The sequence below is a fragment of the Myodes glareolus genome, chromosome 1, assembly GCF_982192425.1.
Source record: "Myodes glareolus chromosome 1, mMyoGla1.1, whole genome shotgun sequence".
In the NCBI taxonomy this organism is placed as follows: Eukaryota; Metazoa; Chordata; class Mammalia; order Rodentia; family Cricetidae; genus Myodes; species Myodes glareolus.
In genome coordinates this window covers 108,880,230-108,905,381 of record NC_142026.1, presented here as the reverse complement: position 1 = coordinate 108,905,381, position 25,152 = coordinate 108,880,230, and the positions used below count along the sequence as shown (strand labels likewise).

The following is a 25,152-nucleotide window of genomic DNA, read 5'->3' as shown; positions in this document are numbered from 1 at the left end:
CCTTTTTGCAGGCTCTCTACTGCTGTCTACACCCATTCAACCTCTACACCTCTCTAACCCAGGGGTTTCAAGGTCATTTCTTTGTGTGTGAGGGGGGTTGTGACTGACGTCAAGGAGTATTGAGATCAGGAGACAAGCTTGGGTGATATTCTTTAAGCTCTTTCCACCTCCCTATGATACAGGCTCTCCTAGTGACTGAATGTCATCAGGTAAGCTAGGCTTCAAGCCATGAGCTCTAGGGATTCTCTTGTACTGGAATTAGAGGCAAGTGTTATGGCACCTAGCTTTTTCTATGGTTCTGGAGATCCAAACTCGGGTCCTCATATTCAGAGGGCAAGCACGTTACTGACAACCACTTCCCCATCCCTGAATGTCATTTGTACGCTAAGTATTTCACCCTCCATCTCTAGCTTCCTTTCCAGGACTCCATGTGCCTGTGCTTGGCTACCTAACGACTTCGAGATGCGTAGGTAACAGGCACAAGAAACTCTGCACACTCAAAGACCTCCTGAGTCTTTCCTCCACTCTTGCCTTCACGTTCCAGGCGTTTATCCAATCCAGGAAGCTACGATTCATAGAATCCCCGACTCTTCCCATTTCTTCTATATCCTCACAACCCTAATGCTAACAAAATCACCTAGCTTATATCTTACATGGCCCTCTGACCTAGAATATCTAACTAGTTTCCCTGACTCTACTCCTGCTTACATAGGTCACAGAAAACTGGTCAAGCAAAGAACAAATCAAACCACAGCATCCCCTTGCCTCTAACTTCCCAGTGTCTTCCCACTTTCCTCAGGAAGCCATCATGTTCACCTGACCCAAGTCATACTACCCTCAGCTTCCTCACCCTGCTCTTCCCTAATCTTCCATGCGCCTTAGGGACTTCTGTGGGTGCCCTCCAACAGAATGTGCTACAACTATGCTCACTTCAGGTCTTCTCCCTCAGAAGTTGTAGTACGTGAAGAGCTAACTGCACACAGCTGATTTCTCCTTACTGTTCACAATTCAGTGTTCCTGTCTTTTGAGGCTCTCTCCCTACCAAACTCCAGTTTTCATTAGTCAGTCAATCCTAATTTAATTTTCTACTTTAAATGCCAGCATAGTACTTGGGATAAACTGGTATCTCTGGTTCTTTTCCCTGATTATCAAGCCTCCTTAGCCAGAACACAATGTCTTCATGAAGGACATTAATCCTACTGCATTTCTTACTCATTTCCATATTCCCAGTCCATTGAATAGTGTCTAGCAGATAACAACTGCTCATTAACTCATCCTGGATAAAATGTTTCAAGACCTCAAAGGTCTCTGCTCCTGTAAAACTACGAATACCCACTTTAGGGTGAAAGTAGTTACATTTCAATTAACATATTTTGAATGATTTTTTTCCCCTCTAGGCACACTTGATAGCTACATGTCACTCTCTATCCACTCATAGTTTATAAGATCTATCCGCCATTTACCAAAGTTGTACCGGCATTTTGCTGGTGAGAGAATTTGAAATCCAGCCACAAAACTAAAGGTTTGATTGCTGCCTCTCATCCCAGTCATAAACTCCAGGACATCCGACTTCTGTCACTGTTACTTATCAGTCCCAGGTTTACATGATGACAGTGAGGTACGAAGTGGCATGGAATCTCCTGACGTAAGTGGTCCCTGAAACTAGCATTAACTAACGCAAGCACTTGATTCCAGAACAGATCTGGTAACTGGACACACCCCCAAGATGACTGCCCGCATCTCTGAATGGGCAGGTAAGGGCTACTGACCATTTCATCATCTCTCTCTTCTCCATCCTCCTTGGAGTCAGCTTTCAGAGATAATTTTGGTTTTTTCTTCCGACTACACTTGGGATCCTCGTCTTCGTTGTCTTCACCTCCATCTCTTTCTTCCTTCTGATCTCTGCTGTGTTTATAAACCCAAAACAGTGACAGGAAACAATACCTATCAAATACCTACATGTTGACTATTGATGCAGAATTATTTTTTAAAAAAAAATTCCTCTTCAAAGGAAATATCTAATTACTACGAGAAATCCACAGGGATTAGCATACAGTTTAGGGAACATTTAAAATCATGCTTTATAGATCTTCCTGGGTAAAAACTGGAAATTATTTTATATATTAACTTCAAAAGGGAAATATCAATGCTCGTAAAATGGATTCTAATGGGTTTATAATTACTTGTCTGCATAATAACAAAATAATCAATTGCGTTGAGATATATGTTTCCGAGGCAATTTGAAACAAAGGAACTAGCAATTTTAAGATTGTCAAATCCAGTAGAAAAGGCCAATTATAAATCTGCAAAGAATCCCTTTGCCAATACAAAACAATCAGGAGTTTCTATATTAAATATGATATGAGGGAATCTCCATTGAAACACAAAAGTCAAGGGGCTGGAGACATGCTTCAGTGGCTAAGGGCACTAATTGCTCTTCAGGAGGACACAGCTTCAATTCCCAGCACCCACATGGTGGCTCACAACTGCCTGTAACTACAGTTCTAGGGGAAACTGATGTCCTCTTTTGATCTCTGAGGCACACATATGGTGCATAGATATACATGTAGACAAAACACCCACATAAGAGATTTTTAAAGATTAAATTAAAAAAATAAATGTCATTTATTTTGTCCTACGTTATACTCAAGAAACACACCTTTTGCTCCTAAGCTGCAGTTTATTAGACAGTCCCCAGATGGGGAGGTTTTACATCACTTCCTGTATGTCCACTGAGGTCATCCTACAAGGACTTATAACATTATCTACTATGGACATTTCTACGAGGGACTTTGGTTCCCTATGTGGAAGTGAACAAGTGTGTTGCCATAAAAATCAGTACCATCCAAATGTGCACATAGGTCTGGAACACCTAAGCACTCTTCACTGGAAACAATCAAATCAATGGTAACAGTGGTTGATTACAGAGACAGAACAGCATTACTAGAACAGACTTTCTAGAGAAAGTCAATCCAATGGAGGGGTCAAGGGTCCTCTGTTACCAGAGAGAAAGCCTAGCAAACAGGTCCGAGAGGGGCACAGATGTTCTATGGCCCACTTAATCCTCGTTTCCGCAGATACGATGCTCTGGAAGTCTCTGACGATTTCAGAGACGAAAGGGAAGGAAACCTACTTGTCTTTGACGTGCCGAGCACAGTTCTGGCTGCAATAGTTTCCTCCTCCAGAGAGACACTCTTCGCCGTTGCCGTACTGACAACAGTTCTCACAGAACTGAAGCCCATCTACTTTTGATTGATCCTTCAACCTGAATGGTACCCCAGTCTTCTCTGAAAAGACTAGAAGGTGAGAAAGGAGAGGAAAAGAAAACCACGTCAGCAGGCGCTTCAAAGTATGTGTAAACTTTCTCTTCTACTAATTTTGTTAGCGACAGAATAAAGAATGATGTTTGTTGAATGAGTCAGTTATTGAACTATAAAGTTGGGAATGGGGGCTAAGTTTGGCAGAAAAATCACTCAAATCACTTCTGGTTCTTTTTTTTTTTTAAATCTAGACAGAGGGTCAGGTGTGTTGTCTTTAATCTTTAATCTCACCCTTTGAGAGGCAGAGGCAGTCAGATTTCTTTGAGTTTGAGGCTTTCTTGACCTAGTGAGACCTATCTCAACAACAAATATCCAAAAAGGATAAACATAAAAAAAAATTCACACAAGACCTCAGCATTTCCTACAGAGTTCAAAATAGAAAGAAAAGAATTTCATTAGTTACTGAATTCCAGAAAATATTATTGGTCTAAAAGCTCTAACCTATAGGTGAATCTTGGTACAGCTAAAAGGGTCATCTAAGTTACTTCATGTTTATAACATTTTGATGAGTGACTTTTTATTTAACTGACTAAATTAACACATGTAATTTTAATGTAACTGATCTCGTGGGTCATAATTATCCGAGTCATTTAGGAACTACCATTTCCTTCTGCCTGAGTCATTCAGCAAACATTTATTAGGCACCAATTTATGCTGGACACTGATTATGTCAGTACACTCGCCCAAGACAGCTCACAGTCTAGAGGAGAAGCCATACAAGAAGCCCAGGCCTTCTAATCATGTGGGATGCATGCAGCCATAGAAGTTCATAGAAGTACAAGCAAGTTTTAGGGTGGCAGAGGAAGAAGTGATTTTTTTTCAGCCAGGGGTAAGGTCAGGCAGGAGGGAGGTTCTGACACAGCACTTCAACAGGGTTTTAAAGGCCAAAGCAAAGAAAGAAACAGCATTTGAGTCAGGAAAAAAAAAAAAAAACCAAACCAAACCAAAACAAAACAAAATGAACAAAGGCAGGGAAGCAGAAATCATAGGACAGTTTGGGAAAATGACACATAGGTCCAAGCTGCTCAAAGGGCCAGAGTACAACACACAGAGAAAGGAACAGAATGGGTAGATAGAGCAATCAGGTGGATGCAGGCCACCAGATCCTTGAAGGCTTCGCTGGGGTGGCAGAGAGACATTAGCCAAGTAGCAGGTGAGCAGTCTACACAAGTTCCACTGACTTCAGAGTGCAGGATAAATTGGAGAGGGGTGAGTTTGAAGCGGTGATTATTTAAGAGACTTCTGCAATAGCTTCAGGGAGAGTTAGAGGCCTACATTACGGCAGTGGCAGTGAAAATAGGAAAGGCCAGACCTGAGACTTATTTAGGGACTAAAAACCGAGAGCATTAAGGAACAGGAAGTGGAGGAACAAATGCAGGATGACTCCTAGACATCTTGATTATGCACCAGGTAGATGGCACTACCACCGGCTGACATGGGTTACGGAGGAAAGAGTAGGTTTTAGGGGAAGGGAGAAAGAAAAAGAAAATGAATTGCGTTTCAGATATGTGGAGTTTGAGGTACCTGTGGGACATCCAGGTGGAGATGTCCAGTGGGCAGGTGGAAATACGGGCCTGGAGCTCGGGGGAGAGGTCGGGGCTGGAGATATAGATTTTGGAGTCGTCAGCATATAGGTGTTAGTTACAATCATTGGAGTATATGAGAAAACAAAAACAAAAACAAAAACCCAAAAGTGCCAGGCCTTTTGGATAAATCACCTAGGCCATTAGCAACTTGGGTTTACTTTGATAATTCACAACGAATCTCAGGTTATTACAGATCTGGCGTTAGAAATAAGACAGCTTATAATTATTTTAAAATGTAGAAGTTGTTTCCTGTCTACTCCATTACAAAAATTTACGTAGGGACCCAAGACACAAAGGTAATCTGGGGCTTTCAAAGTTTGGCCCTCTTGTAAGAAAGCTTGGGCAGACCGACTTTAAATCGCTCGGCGAGAAGACGTCAGCAGCGGGTGGGCCAGCCTTACCCTCTTGAGCGGTCGGGACCATCCAAGTGGTGGTGGCAGTGGCTTTCTTGACACTGTCCATCTCACTCTCATCGGTGATAACCTCCAAAGCTCCGAATTCATTCACCCTAAACTGGCAATCAACAAGGAAGAAAGAAGGCAACATTTACAAAATTCCGCGGGGCATGATTTAGTTCATGACTGACACACAGTCTTTAAGCAAATTAACCACACGTGGAGAGTTAAACAGTCTCTCTTGGGTAGGCTAGGCAGTAACAATAAGCACTTCTGTTTTATGAATTTTGGATTGAGGAAGACTAGACCAAAGGAGAGGATGTCACTACAGGGTGTCACTACAACTGTGCACAAGGGAGTAGGTGTCACTACAGGGTGTCACTACAGCTGTGCACAAGGGAGTAGGTGTCACTACAGGGTGTCACTACAGCTGTGCACAAGGGAGTAGGTGTCACTACAGCTGTGCACAAAAGAGTGGGCATCACTATGGCTGTGCACAAAGGAGTGGGTGTCACTATAGGGTGTCACTACAACTGTGCACAAAGGAGTTGGTGTCACTACAGGGTGTCACTACGGCTGTGCACATAGGAAAGGATGTCACTATAGGGTGTCACTACGGCTGTGCACAAAGGAGTGAGTGTCACTACACGGTGTCACTACGGCTGTGCACAAAGGAGTGGGCGTCACTACAGCTGCGCACTTCTATTTGTCATCTCAGACACATTTTTCCTAAGATTTTTATTTATTTAATACTACTGTTTACTTAGCAAGGCCACTAAAGGAAAAGTCTCTTCCCCGCTCCCCACCCCATCCCCAGAAATCGATTCGGCTCGCTAAAGGTGTCCTGATTCAAAGAGGAGGCTATAATGGCCTGTCACCTTCCTCCTTCTATGCCAGGAAGAAAAGGCACAAACCATGAGACAGTCCCTCCCCAGCGCCACACTTCCCTCACCACCCTCAAAAATTCTCCATGAAGTTCAGTCCCAAAGAAGTGGAAAACAGCAGAGAAAGAACTTTAAGAGCTAAACCAGCCTGCGACGTGGCGTCGCATCACTGAGGAGGAAGGTCATGGAGTCTCTCCCCAGCAACTGAAAAAGCAGGTTTCTGCAGTAAGCCGCTTATGTTTTAAGTGGAAGGCTTCATTGCTGCTACGATACCATGGCAGAGATCCTGAGCTTTCTCAGACTCCAGAACTCATGGACCTAAATGTTTTTCTCACCCCTAGTTTTCATAGGACAGAATGACAGTCAGGATACGCAGGTGCCAGCAGTAGGAAGAAGAGTGGAAAGCTCAGATTTGAAAGAACAATAAAATGTTTCAGATCTTTCACTCTGCTATATGTATTTCCCACACTCATGGTATAAAATTATTAAGTACTTTCTAGACTGAATGAGCGAAAAAAGTTCAGGAATGTGACGTTTGTATTATATATCCTAAGTACAAATTCACAAGCAACATGTGTGGCATACCTAGTGTCCACATCAGCTTAGAAAATGATAAAAGTTAATTTTATGGACAAGAACTAAAAAGAACAACTTAAAAAAAAAGAAAGAAACGTTAAGGTTCAAAAAAAAAACTTAACTAGCAACTGTTCAAAATAAGGCTGACAGTACCATCTACTGGGCAAGAGCAGACAGAACACGCTGCTGAGACCGTTATTTAATGATATTAAAGAATGCGATACAAAAATCAATTCTGAGTTCCAATTTTTAACAGGCGTAAATGATGATTCACTTACGATGAGTAATTCTGCTCCCATGATTTGCTATCTATGCTGATGTATGCTCACTTGACAAACGTGACATGTGAGAAATAGCACAGACATTGAGAGCACGCAGAAAGGATTATAATGGCTGGCACCCTGGAAACCACCCTGTGTTGTAATCACCTGAGAAAGGACAGCGGAACAGACCTCTGGGTGAAAAGTGCAGGCCTGACACTTGTAAGGGTCTGACTCAAATCCCTTTAAAGTTAAAAGGTCATATCTCGACAAATGCAACATTTAATCTTCGCCATCTTCTCTATCTGCTAACATTAACTGCCATAATTAATGGCAGTGTCTAAATTAATAGTCTAAATACATAGTCTAAATACAAACAGACATACCGTGTCACCTGGTGACACCGTGAACAACCCGAAGTTCTGGTCTTGAAGTCACAGACCAAGGATGGACTTCAAGGACTAATGCACTACACAGGCGTAAAAAAGGCAGAGGAATTAAATGTCCCTGTGGCTTCTCCACTTGGATTGTGCGTCTTCCATGGCATGATGAGGGGAGAGAAATCTTAGGAAGAACGAGTGTGCTGGCGGAACTGGACGTCCAAAGACAGGACTCCAGAAAGATGGATGCATTGCCTTTTGTTTCCCCAACTGAGCACCTGGGTCCTCAATGATTTTATGACTGACTCTGGCAGGACACAAAACTCCTCAAGTGTTCTATTCTCCAACAGAAAATATCAAATCATAAACTTTACAAAGGTAATTCATTAAGCATTAAGCAAGACAGACATACAGTTGGCACGGCAGCTTTTACTACATATGAATCTATCCAGGTCAGTCAAAAAAAAAAAAAAAAAAAAAAGGAAGAACGATGCCTCAGACATCTGCAGGGTGGCAAGGTTTTGTTTATTTGGCTTAGCCTGAGCCACATTAATTGTCTACTCTTTATTTTTGTTTCCAGGGTCAAAAGCCTTTTTTCTTCTTCTGGGGTCTCTAATAACAGATCACTAAAAGACACTCTTGAGGTTATGATTTCCCCTTTACTACTTTTGATGTTGAAACCTGAATCCCAGTTACCAATGCGCTTTAAGGGCAAAGATCTTCGGTCACTAAACTATTTCAAACATTTAGTGAGACAAGGCGAAGCCATGCATAATGAATAAGGGCTGGATTGACAGCTGGCTTCTGCATTGCCGTAGCAGGTCTTGCTCTCTGATGAGGAGCAATTATTCTTGCCAGATAAGATGCTATCGCTCTCAGGGGAGCACCTGCGTTTTACTGAGGGCCTCTGGGAGACTAACTCCTTCTGACTCAGAGGATTAATTCTTTCTGAAGAAATGTTTAAGACGCCATTAGAAATTCAGGTAGAGAAACTCAGGTACTCGGGCCTGGGGAAGTCCTGCCAGGTACCTTTCTACAGCCACTTAGTCAGTTGCCTCTCCGACAGTCAACCTGGGGACGCCGCTCTAAGCAAGTTCTTTTGTATTTTCAAGGAACAGATTAGGTAACGGTAAAATTTCTGAAGCTTGTCTAGGCAGAAACGCTGTGATAATGACCACAATCTTTTTGAGACTGGTGTCGTTTGAACACTTTGCCTGGAAGGGGCTCTGCCTCTGGAAAGCTTGCTCTGCTCTCTCTCTTCCGCCGCACCTTCCAAGAAGTCCTCACAATGAGCATTTTCAACTCAAAGAACACCAGATTTTCAAAGGACTTCCTGGTCCCCGCTGCTGAAGGAAGCTGCTGTCTCTAACTGTGCACACTTTTCCTTGTGTCTGTTGATTCGAGGATGCTGTCTTTAGACAACATTGTACTAGTGTTAACAGAGTCAGTTTCAACACCACCGCCGTCTCCTCCACCCCAGAGCTGCAATAACTGACTTGGGCAAATGGGCCTCAGTTTCCCCATGCGTCAACTGACAAGACAGACGGCAGAGGCTGTGAAAGGATGAAATACAGTGGAGGTAAGGTGCCCCCTCAGGGGGTTAATTTCCTATTTCTCTCACTTCTACACCCAAAAAGATGTTTGTGCTTTATTTCAAATAATTACAGTTAATTGGCCCAATGTGGGAGGGCTGAACATACTAGTGACAAGTCAGGAAAATGTGCCAAAGATGGGGGGGAGGGGGCAAAGAGGCACTGAGGTAAAAGGAGATGTGGGACCAGAGAAAAGTGGGGGCCAGACATCCAAAAACCTTCAGGAGCTCAACCTCGGCCAATGGCAGCTGCTCGAAAAGTTTAACCAGAAAAATGACAATGAAATTAGCCAGCAACCATGAGGCTGTCACAAAGGAAAGTTCTTTCAGGATGGCAAAATCCACGGAACATAAAGCCTGTTCGCACAATGGGAGGCTGACCTCTGCCTATGAGGCCAGGCTGTACCAGCTGGACAAACTTCAGTTGGATGGCTTAGGTACCAACTGTTCGAAAATCTACATGCCTGTAGACACACAAACCATTTAAAAGCAGCCGCCTGGGTAAGGCCAAATTCTCAGCATGATGTGAGGAAGCCAATTTTATGAATTATTCAAAGTGTTAACATTTTAGTTTAGGAGAAAATTATTTTATCAACCTCTTAAACAACTGAGATTGGGATATAAGAAACACTACAAAGTATAGTCAATGAGACGGCGTCGTATGACAAAACTTTTCCTAGGGAGTCTCAATGCACACATCTACTCATCCCAGATAGGGAGCCCACAACAAACCAAAGTACAGATACTATCAAAGTTCAACTTTGTGAACAATTTTTTTTTTTTAAAATTGGGGTTACTTTCGGAACCAAAGATGACTCAGACAGCTGCATCACCAGAGCCTACCCAAGCATGGGTGGTGTGCACACAGATCTAGGAACCTGGGGCACACTATCCAGCCTGCAGACAACTCATCAGGATGGAGAGTGTCCTTTCCAGGTACCTTTGTTGAGCTAAACCTCTTCCAGGTTGGTCTGCTGGCTTCTGATTCTTCCAGTCAGCTGTTCTGCTCTGATTTTTTGCAGGCCAGCCTGTCTGAGAATTTTCTTTGCAGCCTGGCACTTCTCTCTGGAGAGAGAATCTCTGCTTTATTCTGTTGTTTATTCTGGCAGGGAGAGGCCTAGTGAATCTGTTCAGTTTCGGGGACTTCCTGAAGCTATTAGAGTTGTTCAATTTCCTGCTTAAGGAATTTTTCTGTAGGATGATTAAATGTCTAAATCTCAGAGGAAACCGTTACCCAATAGATGGGATATGACTCTTCAATTAAAGGGGTTATAAATAAAACATTGTGTGTGGGATAAAGACACAGAGAGATAGAGAGAGGTGTATGTGAGTGTTGTACGCACACACATCTGGTGCACACACCATACATACAATACAGAGGCTAGGAGAACGTCTATGTCCTGCTTTGTCACTCTACCCCTTATCTCCTTGAGAAAAGGCCTTTCTCTAAACTCTGTGCTCTTCCACTAAGTAATCTCCCGAACTCTTCAAATTATTTGTGAAAATGAGGTATCAAACAGTCTACTGTTCATGAAGTAGATTGGACACATAGCAATTACCCCAGTAATTACATCAGTGTAAAAGTCATATCAAATAACCCTGACTATAATACCCTAAATGACTTAATTACCTGATTATCTTAATAAAAATAATAGGTCAATTTCTAAAACCCACTGCTTGGAAAACTTTAAAGCAATCCAGATTTCTTAGGGATGGAAACTCCTGTTTACTATCAAAAGCTAACTAAAAGAAAGTTATAAATTTCACCATTATACAGTGAAAATGCACAAGAACAGTATGCAGATGAAATAACAGAAAAAGACAGTTTTCATAATTTATTGCCAAGTCAGAAAATGCATACACTAGTAATTATTTACAATCCTTTCTAAATCCTTTCTAAAGTTGTGGACCTTATGGGTCCTAACAACACCCAATGTTTTTCCAGATAACGCTTACAAAATGTAAAGATTTTAAGTAATCAGTCACAAGGTTTATTTTATTATTAGTTATATGTATGTGGCTGGAATCAGGAGGCTGCAAGTGCAAATACCCTTGGAACCCAAAAGACTGTTGGAACTGGAAATCCCCTGGAACTGGCCTTACAGGCGCTGTGAAGCCTAACCGAACTAGAGTACCTTACCAAAGTAGTGCATGCTCTTAGGTGTTGAAATACCTCTCCCCTCTCGGATTTTAAATAATCTGGCAAAGTTCACATGGCTGATATATGATTCACATTATCAGAGCTTGAGGAATAGTATTTTTTCAGCCTTCTCTATCCATCACGTCTCCTGCAGTTAGACTCTTGCAGAATGTCAGAGACGTTCAATTCCTATTTGCTCTTGTATTTATTTATTTTACTGCAGAGCAATTTTGACCCAGAAGAATTAACTTATTCCATGACTCATCATCACATAAAACTAAAACTGAAAATTTCTCCTTTTTTAATAATTTTAAGTGGATTCATCGTATGTGTGCATATTTATGAATACCATAGGCTATTTCCATATACACCTATAATATGTAATGTTCAGATGAGGAAATTAGCTCTCCTACTTCCTAAGACATTTCTACTTATACGCATTAAGCACATCTGTGATTGTTTTTAGTTAAAGTATACCATGCATTATTTTAGACTATAGTTTCCTATGGTACAAAAGAATACTAGAATTAAAAACCTCCTGGCTATGTTTTGGTAACCACTTAAAAAAACAATAACAATAAGGAAAAAGAACTTCCTCCAGATTTCACTAAACCTCGCTGCAATAGTTTTGTTTAAACTCACTGGCACTTTGTACTTAATTAAACCTAAGCCAACCAAAATCTCAAACATTTTTCCAACGGCAGGCAGATGTTTAAATTGTACCCCTGAGGATAAATGAGCGCAGGGACTTGGCTAAGATATTTGTCAAGCAGCCATCAAAAGGATTAGATTTCAAGAAGCCTAAGTCAGGAGTAAAATTTTCCTATTTGAGACAGCACTGAACATCAAGTATTACAGAGACAGACTAAGTGACAGCCTGTTAGAGAGGCAGAAAGTTTAAACACCTAAATGACTGAGTACAAACACAAAGTCTAAAAGGCCACAGACAGGTTCAAGGTCCCAGAGATAGGAACACAGCTAAACCAAATTAGAAATGAGAAGTGGGGGCAGTTTGAGCTTGCAGAACTAGGCTTCATAGAGCAGTAGAGGTGGTGCTGCTGTAGATTCAGTGGGGCAGGGGATGTGGGGTGGGCAGCACATATACAGTGGGCAGATGGAACCCCATGAAGAATGGGGACAGTGAGGAACAGCACACACATCGTGCGCAGATTGAACCCCATGAAGAGTGGATACACGGTGGACCAGCACATATATCTTGGGGAGACTGAACCCCACGAAGAGCCCTTTATATAAGATCACAGACTGACTTATAAAAAGAACTTGCTCCTAAAAAAGCCATTATACAAAAACTTATATTCATAGTATAAATAATTTAAAGGCAGTGAATAGTCCTACTGATTCAAAATTTTCATATTAGTTTACCCCGTTTAATATAAGACCCCTAGGACCCACTCAAAGCTCCAAAGCTGTTACTAAAATATTCAAAATGCTAGACCTTGTAGGTCTGCCATTTCCATATATATTGACCATCATCATAATAGAATCAAAACAGATAGATAGATGATCCTCCTCAGAGCTATTGATTGATTTTCTTAAACTAAGAACATTCTAAAAATATTCCTCAGTCCCCTAACCCAACTGACAATCTATCAATATTTCAAGTTATCTTACAAATTTACTGCAGAGGACCACATACTGTATAAAGCCATAACATTATATTTAATGGTTCGAGTTCTTATTTTATGTATGTATTCACTGTAAAGTAAGCTCACACACAGATACACACAACATATAATTCATACATGATAAAGAAAACCCACCTTTAAGTCACTTCCTGGTAAGGTACCAACTCCATCCTTCCAGTCCATAACACTGAACACATCAAACTCTTGACCACTTGTGCTAGATGCAGATTCAGTCATGATTTATTTTTTTAACCTTGAAGAGGAATAAGGGAACGTAAATACTTCACATGCACATCAATTTGATTTAGTGATCATTACTACTTGTTTCGTTTAATTACATTATTTTGTTGATTTATCCATCTAAAAACAACTGCTTCAAAAGTATCCCTAATAGGGCTGAGCACTGGTAGAGCACTTGCCTGGCATGTGTGGGGCACTCCAAGCTCTAGTCTACTATGTGTCTGTTTGACTCTGTGTGCCAGAAACTGTGACCAGAGCTGGAGAGACACTCGCTCTACTACTGAGCTATACCATCAGCTCCATACACTTCCCCCCTAAGCAGACATTCCTACAGGGAAGTTTAACTTCTAAATTGGCCACTGCAAAATGTTAAGAACAACTGTCAGTGACTTGGCATGATTTTCTTTCCTTAATAAGGTGAGTATTTTCACCTTTTTATTTAAACAAACGAAGGGATTCTCTTTGGCATATTCAAGTCATCAGCATCAGTGCTCCTGCAGTTGGGCATCAGTGTTAAACAAAATGAGGTGTACTTGAAGACACGCACTGTGAATCTGGACAGTCAGTGGGGGAGGGGGGTAGTGTATATACAGTACGGATTCACTGGACCAAAAGGTGACTTCATCCCTAAGCAGAGTAAAGCAGGATAGCCTAAGATATCACACTGCATAGAACAACACTTAAAACTGATGGATTGTTTGTTTCTTGACAATTCCATCTAATATTTTTGAGGAGATGTTGACTTCAAGTAACTGAGCCCTCTGGGAACTATAATCTCAGAAAGTGGAACCAAAGATAAGGGAACTACTAAATAAAATGTAGACTTAAAAGATACCATTGATAGTGGGAAAATAAAAGGGGAATTGAGTCTACTATTCGCTGTCATCTATATTAACCTATCAATCACATGTCTGACCTACTAACACAACAGACGTGAATGTGATTTTTTATCAGGAGGAAATCAAGTTTGTTTGACTCAGTTGAAGCACCTGCTGTGACCCCCGACAGCTTCCCAAGAGCCAAGACGTTGCCAAAGACATGGAAAGGTAGTGACAGAAATGAGAATGAAGCCTAAAATACTTAATGAGATGTGATGAGATTTGGAAGATTTACATAGTTCTTTGGAGACATGGTCTCCAAATGGCTAAGGTATAATGTTACAACACTGAGCCCAGAGCATGGATCCGTTCCAACTCTCAGATCAATAAATTTTAATACAGGGTGAAATCTCAGTGATCGGGTTTCAACTGTACACTGTACACCAACCCACCTTTAACATAAACTACCCTTGCTGCGATATCAAAGATTTCCACTATAACTGAAAAGCTAGCAAAATATTCCTCTCTTTTCCAACCCTGTATTTACATTAATCCAGACTTTCTTCACACACTTCAGCCAAAAAAACAGACTGGAATAGACTACAGGGAGAAGCAGTTGTAAGAATCCAGCTATCTCCTGTAAAACCAGACAGTAGACAGATCTGCAGAAGTTGAAACTATGGCAACTTCTCTCGTATTTATTACTACTATTATTATGTATTTATTGTTCTTTCATAAAAATTGTGCTTATATATATTATATAGTGAGCAATCAATCTATTTTAGCACAGTATCAATATGCACAGGCTATTAGAAAAAAATACCTACTTGACTTTTCAATTATAAAGGAGATTTAAGACCAAACTGTCTGAAAGTCACTGCTATGCAGAGTAGTAGTAACTCGCTTCTTTTCATAAAGAAGAAATATTAACCAATGGGCTGAACATGGAACTTAGATCAAAGCACACGTATAGAACATGGTACCCAACCACAAGACACCAATTCACAAATCTAGTCCAATCTAAATTATTAAAAAACATTACCAGACAGAAAGATGAAGAGCAACTGGTCATCTGATAATATCAAAGAAACACTACTACTGCTTCTTAAAGGCGGGATGATAGATACTAATACATACATTCATTCATTCACTCATTGTATGTGTGTGTACATTTCAGGGCACATACATGCCACAGTGCATGTGTGCATGTGTGTGTAGATCCAACAATAACTTGCAGGGAGTCAGTTCCCTCCTCCCATCATGTGGGTTCTGAGGGTTGACCTCAGGTCATCAAATTTGGTGGTAATGAGTCACCTCTGGCCCATCTTTTATTTTGTTTTTTTCTTGAGACACAGTCTTGCTAGCTGTGAACTCACAGTCGTCATGTTTCTTCTACTCCCTAAGTCCTAGGATTATGGGTACGTTGCACCACACCAGGGAATATGTTCCTTTTAGTGGAAAGTTCTTCTGTATATGTTAGTGATAAACTACAAATGGATGTGAGAGAAGACATGCAAAAAAATCTGTCTTAAACTAATCAATGGGGTCACGTGACCAAATAAAACTGATGCTGTCCTGGGAACTGTCCAGAAGTGAGCAGGGTCTTTGGTGACTCATTCTACATCCTCAATTTTCCATATGCTTAGAAGAAATAGTTCAAGGTGCCTTGTTTTCTCTTTAGACAGAATCTCGTTATGTACTACACTAACCACAACTTGCAAGGAAGCCATGGCTGGCCTTGATCTTATCCCTCTGCCTCAGCCTCCCATGTGCTGTGATTCCATGCTTGCTCCACTATGCCAGCAGGCTGAAGATTTTTAAAGTGTGGTCTTTTAATACATGTCATATGCATTTCTAAATGGTATGTAAAAACTCTGTACTTCGTGGAGTGAGAGACTTTCTTCCACGGAGAGTTTCCAGATGTGCTGATATTCTGTCTTCCCCTTTGCTTTAAGTAAAATATCAACTAGAAGACATTTCAAAGTATGCAGCGTGAACCACAAGAAGCAGATCTCACTATTACTAAGGCTTAACCTTCAGAACAGGAACTAGGATATGATTGCCAGGGGAGAATTATGTGGGAAAATTTGAAGATATTAGATGAATTAAGACTTTGTTCAGGGTTTCCATTGCAGTAATAAAACACTGCAAGCAAGAACAACTTGGGAGGGGAGGGTTTATGTTATCTTACACCCCTCAAGTCATGCTCCATCACTGAGGGGCAGCTGGCCAGGAACTCAAGGCAGGAACTGAAGCAGAGGCCATGGAAGAGGGCTGCTTACTGGTTTGCTTCTCAGGGCCTGCTTTCTTAGATCAGCTAAGACCACAGGCCCAGGGGCAATGCTGCTCCCAGTGGACTGGACCCTCCAGCATCAATCGTTAATCAAGAAAATGTCCTACAGATTTTCCAAAAGCAATCTGGTGGAGGCGCTTTCTTTCCTTTTTTGTTTTGTTTTATTCTTTTATCTTTTTTTTTTTCCTAGACAGCTTTCTCTATGTAGCCTTGGCTATCCTGGAACTCACTTTGTAGACCAGGCTGGCCTCATAATAGAGATCCACCTGTCTCTCTCCCGCCTCCCGCCTCCTCCCTAGTGCTAGGATCAAAGCCATGAGCCAGCACTGCCCAGCTGGGGGTAATTTCTTAATTGAGGTTCCTCATCTCTGATAGCTCTAACTTATGTCAGATTGACAAAAAAAACAAACCAAAACAAAACAAAACAAAAAAACAAAGCAAAACTAGTCAGAACAAAATGAAATTCACAATTTCACGAAATAGACTATGATGGCAATGGAACTGGGTCCCTTTGAAGTAAGAGCGGTATTCTCTGATAAAACGCTTTCTCCTGCTGGGCAACCAGTAGGTAAGCAGGGTGGTTTAGTCTTCCCCTACCTAAAAGTCATGAAGGTACAAATGACAGAACAGTAGAACGTGTCTGTGTCTAGAAGAACTCTAAAAGTTGGTAGTCTATAAAAGCTGTGGTGAATGCCCCCTCTGCACATAATGTCTGAGTAGGCTTCTGCTTTGCCTGAGATCAGCAGTACGCAGTCAACTCAGCCCTAAGCACCCATCAAACTGGCAAATACTGGTTCCACCCACTTCTTTCACTTTAAGGTCAGTGGAGGTGTTGAATAAGCTATTATAGAGTAAAAGACAATTACTACACTGTCTCTGCCATCATCTAATTTTGAAGCCACTGACTACTTTGTCAGAAGAAGTCTGAATAGCTACAACAGATTAAAGGTTTTCCTACCACCTACTAATCAGGAAGAACAGCAGGCAACCAACACTGTTAACAAAAGCTGTTTATTTCATGACACCCAAGTCTTTCTCGTTTCTCGTCCCCTGATCACATGGACCCACAAACACACAAACATCTTTACTTCTTGTTCTGAGGTGTAAGTCACCTTTTCAGCACCCTGAAAGGTTCTAGATTTGTATATTTCTTTAATGACTACTTGATATTATTCCTTAATTCTGTGTGTAAGATAAGTACATCTACAGGGGATATATACACACATACAAAGAGAAAGAGACACAGAGTGAGACAGAGAGAGAGGCAGAGAGAGAGGGACAGAGAGAGGGACAGAGAGAGAGAGAGAGAGAGAATAAAAGCCACAAACAACATCCCACTGAGCAAGAATGCCCATCTGACTCTCTTAGTAAATACTGTTGAGATTTCCTAAGGAAGTACCATAGAGGGGCACCATAATATGTGCAACCAGGAAAGATCCAGTATTTTCTTCTACTCTGCCCTTTCTTAAACTTTCCAGCCACCAATGATGTTAGATGGGGCAGTAGCTTCTGATTCCTGAAGGTATATATGACCTGTTGACTGTGACTATAATCAAGGCATTGTTGCCCAGCACGCCTTTGCCAGTGACTACTATGGATGCCTCATCAAGAAATTGATGGCATTTGCTGAAGTAAAGGATGATTGCTGCTGGCACCATACCATACATTATAGTCCCAAAGGCCCCTTTTGTGAATAGCCCACTGCAGCGTTACCCATTTGAATTACAGTCTTCTTGACCTAAGCTTCTATGGTAGAGTGATGCAGCAAACTAAATGACATGTGGCGCTATCTTCAGAATAACTTCCTGTCTCTCTCCAGTACCACTTCCTGGTCTCCTAACCAAAGCTGTACAACCTGACCCTCCCTTGAGAACATCTCTCTATTGGATGAACCACCTGAGCTTCTCATGGAAACAGATCTCTGAGAGCCCCAGGTTAGTGAACTTTTACCACAAGATATTAATAAAGCTACTCCATTAGATTCTAATAAAGCCAGATTTCTTTTTTCCTTTTCTCATTTGTTTTGGGAGAAATGTGTGTCCTAAGATGGAAACTGAGGCCTCATACAGCAATTCCAACGTAGGCAAATGCTGGCACCAGTTAGTATCTTATATTTAAGAACCCCATGGTAAGGGGCTGAGGATATAGCTTAGTGGTAGAAAATTCCCAGGACAAAGCAAACAAACAAGTAAAATAAACAAACAAAAGTTTTACGTGATGAGGCTCGGCCTCTTTTTCGTAACTGTAAGCTAACCTGGTATAGACTAATAATCCAGACCTCAGACCTGTCTGAGACCTCCAACTCAGACAGTCTACTTCTAGAATATTAGACTTCCGTGTGGATAAAACCTATAACAATCTATGGGTTCATCATGGGTTCATCATGGGTAGAGAGTTACAACCATTCCAGGCCATGGTATAAAACGACACAAAAGGTCTCCATTCTAATACAGAAATAATTCAAGTCATGGTTAATATGTCTAATTTTAAACAAAGTGTAAACATGGTGTGTCAACCTTCATGTAAAACAAAAAGAAATACGAAGGATGCGTTGTGTATGCACATAAACTATTTTTAGAAGGATCTGTCAGAAACTGGGAACTCTGGCTGTGCCCAAAATCAGGTAACGATGCTAAGCAAAAGTCATGCTGAGTTTTCTCTGTGCATCTACTAATGCTAAAACAATACATTCAAAAATCATGATATAATTATAATGCATGTTAATTCTGCTTCATACTTATTCAAAAGTATATTTTAAAAAAAAAAAGGCTTGCCTTCCCACGAAAATATTTGCTACTGATGTCAACAGGAGAAAGCACGGTCTAGAAGTCGCGAAGAGGAAAGAAGCCCTGGGAAGCTCTTGGGTAACTTACTGAGAGGTGTCGGCACAAGTGTATTCACACAACAGACGGTTGAGGGGAGAAGTGAAGGGTTCACTCCTTCACGGCACAACCAGATGCAGCCCCAGCCCCAGCACTTACAGTTCCTACCATTCCTGAGCAACACCTGAAGTTCTGGTGACATTTACTAGTCCATCCTTCCTCAGAAATGTGACTCTGAATCATTTCTGCCATAGAGCTGAGGGGCAGGAGCACACCGCCAGGCCTGGCCACGGGCCAGGTATGCTCTTAGTCACAGAGCTTATTCTTACCGCTGCGAACACTGCAAAATAAAAGGATTTTAAAAACAAAAACCTGTTTCTTTTTAAGAAACGGAACGAGCAAAATTAACTGTTAGTTGAGTCTCGTGTTGAAGTTGGACGAAAGGGAATATGGAAATAGTTATGAAAGTCATAGGCCCTGGCCACAAGATAGACGTTTCGGATACACTGAAGTCTGAAATGTCAAACGCAATGACTCAGACACACTGCGAACACAACGACTAAGGTTCCAAAAGGAAATCAGTAAAAAAGATGTGCAGATTGACTTCAGTTAGTGCTCAACATCCTAAAGATCACGCAACGAGTGAGATGAGCGGCTAGGGTCTGGGGGGATTATTTAAGTTCTACTTCAGCCATTTTACAGAACTTAGGTGCTACAGTTTTATTTATTTCATATTTTTATTTTTTAATATAAGGACTGAAGGTGGTTTGGGACCTACCCCTCACAAATGTCCTGAATCTACTCATCTCACATTGACTAAACATAATCAGGGCGCATGTGTTCTTCCTGAGACTTTCTCCATACCACTTGTTTGCTCTTTCTACCATGAGCAGATAAAAGAGAGGTTTGGGGAGAAGGGAAGCTTCTCTGTAGGTGCCTGGAGCACTCTGAAGGGAAGAGACGAGATGGAGAGAAGATAACAGTCCTCTGAAGACAAACAGAACAACCTCACTGGCTCAGCACTTCGCAAAAAGAGTGGCCCAACTCCCCCCGGAAGTCTGGGCCAGCAGATGGAGGGAGCAAACAAGGATGTCCTGGGTACAGCATAGTGTGCAGCCTGGCCATTTCTGTCCAAAGTGTTTCCTCCAAAATTGATATTGACAGGGATGGCAAGTCAGTGCTCATCAAGAGCAAAAAGACAGGGGCTGGGGACACAGCTCAGTGGAAGAAACCTTGTCACACAAGAGTGAGACTCAGAGATCAGATTCACAACATCCACATCAATGCGAGGCAGGCAGGATGCTTCACCTTTGATCCTAACTAACACTCAGCAAGGGGAGACAGGGAAAGCCCAGAGCAAGCTGGCTAGATCAAATAGCAGAGTCAAGTTAGAGACCTTGTTTCAAGATAGGAGGTTGAGAATGATCAAGAAAGACATTTGATGTCAACCTTTCGCCTCCACACACATGTGACCTGCACAAGTGAGCACACAGATGTGAACATACGCATACCACAAACAAAGAGATTTTGCAACTAAACAAACAAACAAGAACCATAAATAAGGGTTGGGGACGTAGTCCAACAAGTATAATGCTTGCCTAGAATTCCAGCTGCCCTGAATTCAGTTCCTAGGAATACAAAACAAGGAAACAAACAAAAGATCAGTTATAGAGCCACAATCATTTTATACTTGCTTTCTTTGAAGCTGCACTTTCAAGCTTTTCATTTGACAGATGCAATTTCAAAATTAAGGTCCAGGGATGCGAAGGTTGTGAGCCCAGGGTGGTTATACAATGGGGCAAGCATCACATCAAAGCAGAATCATATTAAAATTTGGAGAACATAATTAAAGATGTGTGATTCACACAAGAGGTCTGAGATATTACTGCCTGATGTTGATAGACTTACCTCTCTAAGCTTTGGTTAAGAAGACAACATACCTCACTATCTTATAGAGAGAACCAGAAGCAGTAAAATCATTACCACAAACCAAACAACATGACAACTGTGTCAGAGTCACAGGACAATGAAAGAAAGCCACACTCAGAGGCAGGAGCCCAGTGCTTCTTTAAGATCATTATCCGAAGGCCTTTTGTTTCCTTATAGAAATCAGCATTCCTGCTGGATGTGAGGGTGTACATATTTAATCCCAGCACAAGGAAGGCAGAGACAGCTGAATCTTCGTGAGTTCAAGGCCAGCCTGGTTGACAAAAGTTATTGAATAGACAGGGCTATGTAGTAAGACCCACTCACAAAAAAGAGAAGGAAAAATGATAGGGGAAATCTCAAAAGGCTCTACCCCTAGAGTAGGAACTACAGGCAATTAATGACACTCAGGGAGGGAGAATTGGCCTTCCCCAGGGATGAGTTTCCTAATTGGTTATCCAATACCAAGAAGTCAGCCGTAAAAGCATACACATGAAAACAACATTAAATGGACTCAGAAAATTGTATTGATGTGTGTATATTTATATGTGTGTGTACATTTATATATGTGTGTACATATATATGTATATATACACATATATTATGTGTGTATAGCAATAATATTTTTTTAAAAGGTCATGAATTTGAAGGGAGTGGGAGAACATGAGAGGCATTAGAAGGAGATGGGGGAATAATATAAAGAAAGTACTCATATATGAAATTCTCATATCAAAACTGTTTTAAAGTGGCTTTTTCATTGTTCTGAGTTCTTTATGTTCACACTCTAGAAAGATTACTGGTCTCTTCCCAAAGCAATTCTCCACCATAACAAAGAAGAATATGTCAAGGGGGGGGATGGGAAATCTGGCATCTACTTATCTCATCACCCATGACTGCCCATAGTGCCACTGCCCTGGGCAGACTGTACTTAAACAAGATGAGACTGCAGGCCAGGTAATAAGTTTCAAAGACTGCTCCCTCCAGATGCGGTTTTGGAAGCCATTTACTCATGATAACCAATTTTGTGATTTTTTTTTTAAAAGTGAAATTCTTAGCAGCCTTTGGGAGAAGCAAGGCTCACACTGGAAGTCTCTCAACCACATGTAGGGTGCTCTCTCAATGTTCTCCACAGACACTCAGCCCTCAGCCTTGGGCTTCTTATCACAGTACAGGGAGTTCATGGACTCCTCACTGTAGAACATAGTTTTATAGGACACAGCTTACTTATCTTCAGATTAGCCCCCACTACTGAGATGCTAGCTTTAGATCTAGCCGCTGGTTTGCATCCCTGTGCTGAGGTCTATGGTGTCTAATCCTGGGAATGGCCCCATACCTAAAATCCTGTAAGTCCAGTCTTGAGAAAGTAATCCTGAGAAAGATTCGATCCCTGAATTATAAGGCCTTCCTAGAGGTCTCAGTGACTTTCCATACTTCCTATATGGCCTTTATCGGGATATTTCCAATTCTCCAAGGCACCACACACATAGGGCCCTCATACACAGTCAAAAAACTTAGGGGCCCTCATACACAGTCAAAGAACCTAACAGACAAATTTAGAGAGACACCGACATATTGAGGCAAAAGGAACTCTGGTTAAAGATGTCACCAACACAAGCTAGCTAAAACCCTATAACTTTCTTTTCATACTGGTAAGGACTATTATCTCCACTTTAAAAGTTAAGAAAATTCGGGCCATCTGGACAAGAAACACTCTTTCATTTTCTAAGACAGTACCCAATATCTTTCTTTATTTTACACACTAGAAAGGAAAGTGTCCAATAAGTGTGGTAAGCAAAGGCTCAGGAGCCACAACCCTTGGGATTAAATGTCAGTCCCTTCCTCAGCCTTAGCTGCTTTGGCTACAAAACAGAGAGAAATGTCTACTGGTCAGGGACATAAGAACTTCTTTTTGTTACAGTGTTAAAGTTGAAATGCTCTGCCTAATGGTTGGCCATCCAGAAGAAAGGAAAACAATATATTCTGTATGTCTAGGCTCCTCCCGGCCCAAGGACCACAGGTGTTGTAAGCAGTGCCAAGACCGGTAGCCGCATTAGGAATCCTCTGGAATTATTCAGTTGTTCAGAGACTGGATGAGAAGCCCAAGGACTCTTGAGATTTCATGAAGGAGTAGATTTCATTTCAAAGAGAACGTGGAAGAGTTTGTAGAGTCTCCCAAATAGAAGGTTGGTAACTTAGCTTTGCCAAAATCTTTTACAAACAAACAAAAAAAATTTAACAACTTGAAAGCAAATAAACATAATGAAGACCTAATTTCTGAACAACTACTGTGAATGAGGCCACCACTGACCTTTCCCTGTGATATTTATGCTGAGGAAACATTAAATGTTCCTCTGTGCCAACAACGGTACTTGTAAAACCTCCTTTCTAGAGAGCAAGAAGTAAGGCAACAGAAAGCACCATATGTTTTGCGGTGAGAAGGTAGTGGGAAAAGAGAGATAAGAGGGGTTCCACCCAGAGGGGGCTGCTACAATAACTACAGGGTGAGTCTCTGCATGAGCTCCGGGATGCACACACAGTGCACACGGAGATGCCAAGAGAAAAGCAGGAAGACAGCAACTGCCCCTGATAATACCCACACTGGGTCCTGATGACCTCCAAGGAAGAAGAAGGCTTTGAAGGAGAACTTTTTGCTAATTTTTAAAATCCCTCAGAAAGACTCAACGGTAAGTGTGACAATTATCAACTGGGTGACCCAGAGTTGGCAGTGGGGCGGGGCAGGGGGGGCACACAATGGATTGGTTGGTACAGGGTCGCCCTGTGACCAGGAGAACTTCGGCTCAGATCCCCAGAACTCACATTAGAAAACACTGTGGTTCCTACTGAAAGGCAGCAAGATGAGATGGAGGCAGAGGAAGGGGAAACCCCTTGGATTGGTTGGCTGGTTAAATGCCTAGTGTACTTGTTGAAAGGCCCAGGCAAAAGAGACCCTGTCTCAAATAAAAGGGTGCTGGAGCAAACATACAAAAGGTTGTCCTCAGCCCTCCACATGCACTTATTCACAGACAGACAGACACACAGACACATAGACACGCAGAGCAATCAAAAAGGAGAGTTATGGATGCAGCTCAGAAGTGTACTCCTTGCATCATCTACGTAAGGCGCTGCATTTAAGCATCAGTACTGGGGGGAAAGAGGGGATGGGGGTGGGGAGTAGCAGAACAACAGACTAGAGGAGGAGAGCACGGGGAGATCAGGAGGAAATTCACTTATCCATCCATGTCATGTTCTCCACTGAAAATTCCCAGCTGACAACTCGGCCGCTAAGTACCTAGTTCACTGTTTAGTAGAAGCATAGCTTTGTGCTCCAACAAACTCCCCTCACTTAAGCGTCAGAAGAACACATCAAAAGAAGTTAAATTCAAACCTCTTAAATGGGCTTATTCAATATGGACAAGAGCGAGCTAAACTCGCACTTGAAGCATCTCTCAACAAACACATATTGCTACAAAGAAAAATTTCCCTTTCAAATCAAACATGACAGACACAAGCTTTGATATTCTACTCGCCCGGCCTGATAAGAACTCTGAGTTGCACACATATTGGAATTGCGATCTGTACTGGAGAGATGATAAGTTCTGCCCCGAGGGCCTGGGTTCACATATTGCGAACAGACAGAACTCTAGATTATTATGATGTGAGAACTGAAACGTTAGTACAATCAAGAAGCGATGCTGGAGGCTCTCAGGCTCCTATTATCCACAGGCCCCGAGCAACGGAAAACACAAGAGTCAGGTAAGATCTATGAAGCCTTTAAAAATATACATTCCATAATTAGGATGGTCGGTCTTGCCATTCTCCCCCTACTTGCCCAGCTGGCCAATTGTAGGGAGAGCAGCCTTATTTACAGCATCAAAGAATTTCTGTGACTTGCTGCCTGTGCTGTCATAAAGACTGTATGCAAAGCAGTAGTCGCCAGGGTAACCTTTACAAAATCTCAACTTCCTGCCCCTTAGTTCGTTCCTGTAAGAAGGTGAAGTGTTTGAGCTTCTGCGGCCTAACCTATTTACTTCCTCTAAAGGAGGAACAGAAAATGAAAAATGTCTTTCAAGAAAGAAAAGAGAAATGTAGACAGAAAGTGAAGATCACATTAACCGACATTAACGGACTGACAGCCTATTTAATAAGCTCCCATCAAAGGCTTTTGAGTTCATGTTCCATGCACAGAATAGGAGACATCGCAGGGCAAAGAAGAACCGCTCGTAAGAGCGCCACCATCTCATCAACATACTACACTGGAATGACAGTAATAGAAAT

General features: G+C 41.7%; 1 protein-coding gene across 13 annotated transcripts in view; it reads right to left on the bottom strand.

Annotated features, from left to right (window-relative positions):
- Positions 1-25,152, bottom strand: part of L3mbtl3 (L3MBTL histone methyl-lysine binding protein 3) — a 108,732-nt gene that overhangs the window by 72,246 nt on the left and 11,334 nt on the right. For 5 of the 13 annotated variants that reach the window (XM_048425082.3, XM_048425080.3, XM_087911304.1 and 2 more), the window contains 5 exons: positions 12,914-13,031; positions 5,308-5,419; positions 4,845-4,919; positions 3,134-3,296; positions 1,770-1,905 (listed from right to left, as the gene is read on the bottom strand). In XM_048425082.3, the coding sequence (XP_048281039.1) occupies positions 1,770-1,905; positions 3,134-3,296; positions 4,845-4,919; positions 5,308-5,419; positions 12,914-13,015 (588 nt within the window). In that variant the 5' untranslated portion in view covers positions 13,016-13,031. The remainder of the gene's footprint in view (positions 1-1,769; positions 1,906-3,133; positions 3,297-4,844; positions 4,920-5,307; positions 5,420-12,913; positions 13,032-25,152) is intronic. The other 8 variants (XM_048425090.3, XM_087911324.1, XM_048425088.3 and 5 more) reach the window with 5 other exon arrangements.